Below are 8,768 nucleotides of genomic sequence, written 5' to 3'. Positions count from 1 at the left end.
CTCTCGAATATACTCACACACTTAAAGAAAGTGACCATTTAAACTCGTGCACATAGCACAGAATAGAACCGCACGCTGTGGACATAGTGCACCGACATGTCGCTCGTGGACTGGCTGCGTAGTTCCAATGTGTACCACCCGTGGACATGCGCTAGTTTACCGGGCAGAAAAGTGATTACACATTCTCTTATGGACCTGGCCGCTCTCAAGCTTCTCTCTGCTACAGCCTTACTATCTTCATTGTAGACTAGCCATTATGCGTTATGCAAAAGTCTGTGCTTCGGCCTTTAAGATCCACAATTTTCATAACCTGTGCGTCTATTTGTATGTTACATCTGGCGAGAATTATTTCTTAAACTGAACACTTAACGAAGTGTCAGAATGAAATATTCCTTATTTACAGTTCTATTTTCGTTCATCACTGCGGTAAGTAAAAAAAGACGAGTTTTTTGTTATTAAACTTTTGCTCATGAGTCTTGTTCCAAATGTAGTTAACTTCTCATATTTACTTATAACATTCACAACAGAATTACAATAACCACTTTGAGAACACATGTTGCAGACGAACAACGTCATCGCAGAATTTTCAGCAGACGATTGCAAAGCATTAGGTTTTAACAAAGCCAACTTGCTTTGTTCAACATGTGAACACTTCACCGGGTCAAATCTGGAAAGAATTTAGTATGTGTGTTGAATATTTGTATCTTGTGAAATATCTTTATTAGCAATATCCATACACAAAAACATTCAAATATATCACATAAATCTTTCTTAGTGCTAAGTGCAAAGAATGTTGTCTGAAAGATTATGACCTGTCTGGATCTAAACGATATCCTAAGGCTGTCCTCGAAGTATGTACATGTAAATTTGGACAATACCCACAAATACAAGGTAAGTGTATAATTTGAGTTTTTTCATTTAAGAATTGGATAATGCAATGTTGCAATACATATATGTGTGTGTGTACTTTTATATACTATATATGTATATACTTTTAAGTGTACATATATCTAACATTGTTTGCAGCCTTCATCAAGAGTGACCGACCAAAGAAATATAAAAACCTCAGTATCAAATATGTGAGAGGTTTAGATCCAATTATTAAACTGTATGATGCTGAGAATAGAGTTGAAGATGTACTCGATATACACAAATGGGACACAGACTCTGTAGATGAGTTTTTATCAACTCATCTTTCTAAGGATTAGTAAAATTAAAAACTTTTATATTTTGCGTTAATGTATAATTATTTCTATTAAATATATATATATATATTCAATATTCAATATATATATTCAATATAATATTTGATACATGTACCTATATGTGAGTGATTATTTCTTATTATCGAAGACCGCCCCAGTGGTGTCGCGGCCTGAGTGTAGGGGCTGCGAACCCGGAGCTCGAATCCGGCTCACCACCTCTAAGGATTTTTCCCGGGCCGGTCCCTTTCAACCGAGTTTATCGGTTGATCGGCGAACGTTAATTGGGCCTCTAAAAATTAATTCGAGTATAATCCCGAATTTAATTCCTCCTCCCACAAGGCGATCATAGTCAATTCGAGCACGAGTCCGACACAGATGGGCACACGCCCACTGTGAAAAAACGGCCGTGTATCGCGTTGTAGTAGTAAAAAAAAAAAACTGCACATCCCCCATTCGTCCTGAGAATAAAAAGAATGTTTTATTCATTGTTTATTCACAATATCAATTTCCAGTGTTCACTGTTAAATTTCCATAAAAACAATGGATTAATAATAGAAGTCAATGATCTTATGTTTATAAATTTGATGATGTATATGAAAACCTCAAATGTGATTACTTTCAATATATGTGATCTTTCGTTTAGTTTATTAATCTACGAGATCAAATACTAATATATTAATATTTAAAAAAAATTTATATCGATACAAAGTCCGTGACAAAAAGTTGTGTAATTTTTCTGCCGTTGTTACAATTACTGTAGGAGCCTTAGATAATATAGTAAGAATTCATATTTTTTCTGAAACAACAAAATAATAGTCATTAAATTCGTATTGCTTATGCAAATGTCACTTGTATATGTGGTCATACATGTGTATATGTATATATATATATACACATATATATATATGTATAATATTAGAGGATGTGTTCATTACACTTTGTTCAAAGAGAAAAGGTAACTCTTCTTAGGAGAAATGTGCGAAACAGGTTTCCGCCACAGGTACTTTTTCTCTTTGAACAGAGTAGACTACGGACTCTCATATTCTCATTTCAGAGATATTCTCATTTACATTATATAATTCTGTTCCGTTTTTTTACAATTATACGTATTCGTATTTGCAATTATATGCAAGATCCAATAACTTTCTTTCTTTTTAAAAGTTACAATTACATATGTATATTAATTTTTAAAATATATACGGGACAGAGCACTGTAAGATTCTGCATTCGCATGAATTTGTACGAACCTAAGTCTATACTAAGGTGTTTACTCTCAATTTTGGAAATATTTATATTGCCTCAGAATGTTTTCGGTTTGTTTCAGAGACTACGAGCATTTTCGCTCAAAAAAAATCAGAATTAAAACATTCATCATTACATAATTAAAATAAACTTGTTTTGAAAGGGAGATATCTAGAACAGAAAAATTGTCATTCATATCTTAAAATGCAAAGATATAAAAGACACAAAAGACTAATAATTATTCTTGAATATAGTTTTAAGATTGAAACAGCAAGTCATTTTCATGTCGATATTTCAGTTTACTTTATTAGAATTCAAGATAACAACATCTGACACGAAAACATTAAGTGTCTTACAAACTACCAATTAGTTGCTTACAAAATATAAAGGCAAAATAAAATGCCTTAAATTAATTTTAGTGCAAATTCTAGAATGTTTTTTTTTCTCTAGATAAATACTATCTACAGAAAATAAAAATAGATCACAAAAATCCTTGAATTATTTTTAATGTAAAAAGTTTTATGGTTTATACATGATTGATTCCGAGAAAATAAACAAATTCCAAGTTACTAAGTAAACACCCTTGTGCTTCTAAATATTTTAACGTATTATCTTGCGTGCATTTTCTTTTCCAGTACATGACACTAGGAAAATAGTTTGCTTAGAGACAACTTACGCTATTACATCGTTACGTTTACAAGAGTAATATGCGTAACATACATCTAATCTGTTGACAAAAAATGTGTTTTTATTTCTTACATTGAAACACGTAGTTGACTAATTCTTTTTGAATTCGCTTTCGCATTTTCTCGTAAGTTATAATATTACCTTATCGTCGTGATTTTCTGGCGCGCTGATTGCCGCGACCGCGCATAAATCCACGGCCTCTAGGTGTGGATGTTTTCATCATTTGAGGACTGTGATTCTGCTCGATCTTGGTCTGTGGTTTTTCCTGTTCTTTCTCAACATTATCAGTCACATTATTCGTCTCAGCATTGTTGTCATTATCTGCATCCGTCCATGTTTCTTCGTTTGGTGTCTTCTTTGTTTCTTGGGTGTCACTAGATGCTTCGATGGTAATCACCTCCGGTTCTTCTTTAGTGGGTTTAACGTCTTGTTGAGAGTCATCTTCTTCCGACTCGGCGGCGTCAGCTTCCAACGGATCATATTTCTCTTCTCCGTCAGATTTCTTTTGCATCGCATTATCAGCATTATCATCGGTATTACTTTCTTGCGTGTCATTTAAATCGTCGTCAGCTGTATTTTCGTTGTCATTAAGCTTGCGTCGTTTCCAATTTCCCTCATATTCGTCGTTATCTTCCGTGTCACCTTCTGTGTTTTTCTCGCTCTATGCAAAGGATACAATATAGCAATTTTAATCGAAAGAAAATAAAGCTTTTTTCGGTAAGCTCTATTTATCTTATATCATCATTTACCTTGTTAGTTTGATCGCCATCTTTCTCTGACGTATTCGCTGTTAACGATTTCACTTCCGCTACGAAGTTTCTGTAATGAGTAATGCTGCGTAAATGAGCATTCATGTCTTCAGCCAAGAGCATAAATCTTCGACAACGTTCGCAGTAATATCCTTGAACTTCTTTGACCATAGATTTACCTGAATAAAGGAGGAATATACATGTATATTAAAGTCTACGAGTTGTGTGTGTGTGTGTGTGTGTGTGTATATAAAGAATTTTTCACAATTTCGCCATCCATACCGATCAAAATCTGATTCTGTCTGCAATACTTGTAAGGTGGTATCTTCGATTTCTCATTCATATTTTCTGTAATATCCAATAGATATTCTTGTTCTTTATTATCATCTTCTTTTTCGTTCTTTCCTTCATGCTGAACATCTTTTTCTTCATCTTCAGCGGTACGAACTTCAGCCTCTCCCTTTGCCAGTTTTTCTACACAAATATTTACTTGTTGATCATATTTGAAGCTCACATTTTAAACAACTTTTTTATTATCTTTTGCCTTCGTTACCTTTCTTTTTATTTTTTCGTTGTTCTTCACATTGGACAACATTTTTCATGTGAGAGGGCGTCAAACAGTGTTCGTCGTATTCTATGCGAGACGGGAATTCCTTCAGACAAGGGAAGCATCGAGGATGCAAGAATGTTTTCAACTGTTGATGCTTCTCGCTCTTTCTGTGTGTAGACAAGCTACCGTAAAAGTTTAGGTCACACATCGTACAGTATTCCCTCACATTAAGATCTACAGGAACCTGTAATCAAGGAATCACGCAGTGATCACAATAAAAATATCGTCAAATAAGTCATCAAATTAACGATCACAAGTTTTTGTGGATATGATTTTAACCTTTTTGCCGCGTCGTTTCGAATTGTTCAAACTGAGCTCGCGTTGCTCCTCAGCAACTCGCAATTCATGTCTCATCAAATCGACCTTCAGTTTATACGATTCGTCTAATTTTTCCATCATCAGCTGATGTACACGTCCACGTATATGATTCTCAAAAGACTATAAAGAAAAATATAACAATCAGTCAAAAATCTTCTAACAGCGATACGTGTGTAGTATTAATTTTACTGATACGTACAAATCCGTCCCACATATGCTTGTTGCAAATGTGACAAAACATGTGGCTCATCGGGACTTCGGCGTAACGACTTTCGGCATGGCGAGCTTCAGATTTCTTCCCAGCTGTTTTCGCGTTTTCTTTTTCTGATTTCTGAGATGCGTCTTTCGCATCTTTTGATTGAGAGTCTTCCGCGGAGGCAGATTTCTCCTCCTTTACCTCATCTGTTTCTTCATCTTCTACTTTCACAGATGTTGCTTCTTCTTCTTCTTCTTCTTCTACTTCTTTTGTCTCCTTCTTCTCTTCGTTCCAATCCCGCTTCTTTTCTTCGACATCGCTTGAATCTTCTCTGTTTATCACAAATAATACATCTTTACAAGTAACATAAATGTTTTTTATATCCCATGAAAAAAAGATTTTTAATCAGTCTTAACAACAGTTGATCGAATTACATTGAATATCCTTTTGCTATTAAGTTTTGATTATTTTAAATATGATCATGTAGCTAAGTAATTGATAATTGCTTAGTTCATATACATATTAAAAAAAAAAAAAAAAAATCTCATTGGTATAAAATAAGACAATTCTGTAGATATGCAGAAGCATACAAGATGTAGTAGTTTATACATCTTATTAAGAATCTCAATATAGACACTATATCTTCTCGCCGATTGGAATAAATCATCACAACATGTTTTTTGCTGAATGTACAAGAAGAAGTAACAATAATCAACAGCAAAATTTTTGCACCCTTGCCAATATTCGTTTTTTTTTTCTAGATGTGAAATGTAAAAGTTGAATTGTATCAACGCATTGTATAGAATAAACATATAAAAAGATGTGTATACATTAATAAAAGAATTTTGAGGATAGTTTTACACAATATGTATAGCTACATATAGAATCATATATAGAATATATGTGTTGTGTATATATATTTTAATAAAAATATATGTTTGTATGTATATATATGCAGGCATAGCTTTGAAGAGAATGAGACTTACTGAAATTTGAAGAAACTATACCAATCACTTGTAATTGGGGGCTTACCTTTTTGAAATAGATGGTTCTGCTTTTTCACTATCAGTCTTAACATCCTGCTGTTCCTTTTTGGTAGTAGTCTGATTTTGTTTAGAGGCAGGAATTGGTTTAGAAGATTTATCGGTGCGATGATCGATTTGGTTTCCATTCATACGCTGACTGCCAGACTGGGGTGAACGAGTCTGTACGGTTGGGCCACGTCGCCCAGCAGGGCCATCTCGGGCTCGATTGCCCATCTAGTCAAGTTGTAGAGGTCAAACGACCAAAAAGTATCAATGAGAAGTATCCAATGTAATTGTGATTCTTCTCGAATCGAGACACTGAGTTCTAAAAACCACTTCGGGGAATTTTGTGGGAAAGAACAGTCCTATATTTCGATGAAATGGAAGCAGGATGGAGCCGGTAAAATATACCGAAATTTTTTCTCCCATTTCTACACTCAAATATCAAGGGAAAAGAGGGGGGAAAAATAGTAGAGTGCATCCCGATCTCGAGGCGAAGATACATCGCGTGCGTAAGACACAAATCGCAAACGATCGATAATCGATACGATCGCAGTTTATAAAAGTAGACATAAATTTCTGCCACTAAAAATATTTTGAGTAAAAAACTCAGTGAACATTAATGAACGTGAAGAAGAAGTTAAATCAAGTAAAATATGCATGATACGTATATAAAGTAGTTTTGAATAAAGTGCAATCACCAAGTGTTTCTAGTGTTATATTAAAATCGGGTAGAAGAGAGGTTTTACTGATCGTAAAACGAAGCAACATCGGTCCTGCAAAAATCTCCAGTGAAGTTCCATTCAAGTAATAAAATTGAGAATTACGTTTTGAAATCAACACATGTCTGTCAACACACAGTGCTCTTTTAAAATTGATATATTTTATCGACGACACGTGTAGGAATTGTTTCAGACAAAGATGTGATCCATCAACAAGAATTTTTTATATGTTAGTGATTTCGCAGGCATATCTAAAATCGAATGAGCGATATACCCTACTTGTTCAATCAGCTTAAGAAGACGAATTTAACGGCATAAAGAATAATTAAGAGTTTTGCGCTCACGCAAAGACAGTACGTGAACTAAAAGATTTTTTATTTTTCAACTCCTGTTTACGATACAGACGAAGATCGTAAGCAAGTGTTAAAGAAACTTCCTTAAAGAGTACAGTCTGCTTATAAAAAAAAGCATCATGTATCCTTTTGTATGTGTGTTCTCTTACCTTATATGGACTGGGACGTTGGTTCTTCATGAGATGTCGAACTGGTCGATCGTTAAATCGTCCGGAGGAATAGTTTTGTTGATTGGAGTAATTTGGTCCAGATCCTGAATAATTATTTCCTAGACTCATGAGAGATGGTACCTGTTTCATTAAAAAAAAAAAATAAATAAATAAAAATTAGATTTAATAAAATATATATTAAACTATGATTACAAAGATAATTTCAAAAGTGACATTATTTTTTTTTTTGATATGTTTTAATATTTATAAAATAAATTAATTTTATACAATAAAAACTATCATACTTGAGGTTGCACTTCTTGAGTATGAGTGCGCAGCAGATTTGTAAGAAGATTGCTAGCAAGTGCCAACTGAGTCTGAGATGTTAGGGACAAATTGTTGTTTGGCGTAGGTAATATGCCCCTACCTCCAGGCATCATACCACCTTCCCAAGGATTCATTCCGCTCATACCGCCACTTCCGCTCATTCCTCCTCCCATGTTGTTTCCCATGCCAGCATTGCCCATATTGTTGTTGCCTCTGTTGCCGCCACCTCCCCCACCACCACCACTCCGATTGAAATTCCCTCGATTTCCGAAGGAATCTCTTTTCATACCCCGATTAAAAGACATGGTGCTTCTTGTTCTAATAAAAAAAACATTAAGTAAAACTTAAATTCAAATAGTTGATGTATCACGTTTTCTTTTTGTGTATTTTTCAATTATATACAAAATATTTCAAAAATGTTGTATCAGTAACCTTTTAAATATTTCAATTTCTCACATGCAAGTTTCTGTGTTTTTGATATAATTGCGATAAAATCGACAAAATATATCACAGTTTTAAAGAGTCTAGTCTCTTTTTGAACTTTCAGAAATTTGTGTAAACAGCTTTTTTATAACACGCAAAAAAAACGCATGCATTAATATAAATTAATGAAAAAGGTCAGAGGAAGTAAAATCGAAGAACGGGCATATGTATACGACTAGATATTATACGGAGTACACGTAAGCTAATCATGTGAGAAAATAATTATAAAAAAAATTTTATCTAGTACAAGTCTGGTAAAAGTCGATGTTATATATATATACGATATTAATTAATTTTATGCTCTTTAATATGATGTTTGTTAGAAACGTTTCAAAACTTCTCGATCGTAAACTGGATTTCTTAACATGTACGATACGGATTTTAATATAACGCGTGTAATATATATTGTGTATGCGCGTGTTTGTATAAAAAAAAGAACTGTACCACTGAATTACTGATTTGCCGAAAAGCTATTTATGCGTTACGAAAATTGTCGAATTTTTTACCTCTTGGCGATGATAAATTCGTGAAAAATCCGATGGAAAACAAGATTGACGATCCGATACTCCGAAAAGCTCAATGAACGCAACAACTGCAAATGGCGGATGGTGGCGAAGGCGGATGGTTTGGTTTGGTGCATATGTGGCTCAAAGGACCGACTCAAGATAGTCCATACGCCATTCTAAGCTTGAATAGTGATTT

General features: G+C 34.1%; 2 protein-coding genes across 2 annotated transcripts; one reads left to right on the top strand and one right to left on the bottom strand.

Annotated features, from left to right (window-relative positions):
• Positions 1-275: 275 nt before the first annotated feature.
• LOC109863170 (selenoprotein F) lies at positions 276-1,927 on the top strand. Its single transcript, XM_020443372.1, has 4 exons — positions 276-426; positions 563-681; positions 776-891; positions 1,027-1,927. Exons 1-4 carry the CDS (start codon positions 382-384, stop codon positions 1,206-1,208), a joined length of 462 nt encoding a protein of 153 aa, XP_020298961.1. The 5' UTR covers positions 276-381; the 3' UTR covers positions 1,209-1,927.
• Positions 1,928-2,897: 970 nt separating this feature from the next.
• Positions 2,898-8,721, bottom strand: LOC109863168 (zinc finger protein on ecdysone puffs). Its single transcript, XM_020443371.1, has 10 exons — positions 8,573-8,721; positions 7,562-7,901; positions 7,257-7,397; positions 6,040-6,266; positions 5,011-5,338; positions 4,773-4,931; positions 4,437-4,677; positions 4,166-4,357; positions 3,884-4,062; positions 2,898-3,795 (listed from the first exon to the last, which is right to left on the bottom strand). Exons 1-10 carry the CDS (start codon positions 8,704-8,706, stop codon positions 3,277-3,279), a joined length of 2,460 nt encoding a protein of 819 aa, XP_020298960.1. The 5' UTR covers positions 8,707-8,721; the 3' UTR covers positions 2,898-3,276.
• Between the last annotated feature and the right edge of the window lie 47 nt (positions 8,722-8,768).

The sequence above is a fragment of the Pseudomyrmex gracilis genome, unplaced genomic scaffold (genome assembly GCF_002006095.1).
Source record: "Pseudomyrmex gracilis isolate BER0280 unplaced genomic scaffold, ASM200609v1 scaffold_3430, whole genome shotgun sequence".
Classification (NCBI taxonomy): domain Eukaryota; kingdom Metazoa; phylum Arthropoda; class Insecta; order Hymenoptera; family Formicidae; genus Pseudomyrmex; species Pseudomyrmex gracilis.
This window is presented reverse-complemented; position numbering and strand designations above follow the sequence as displayed.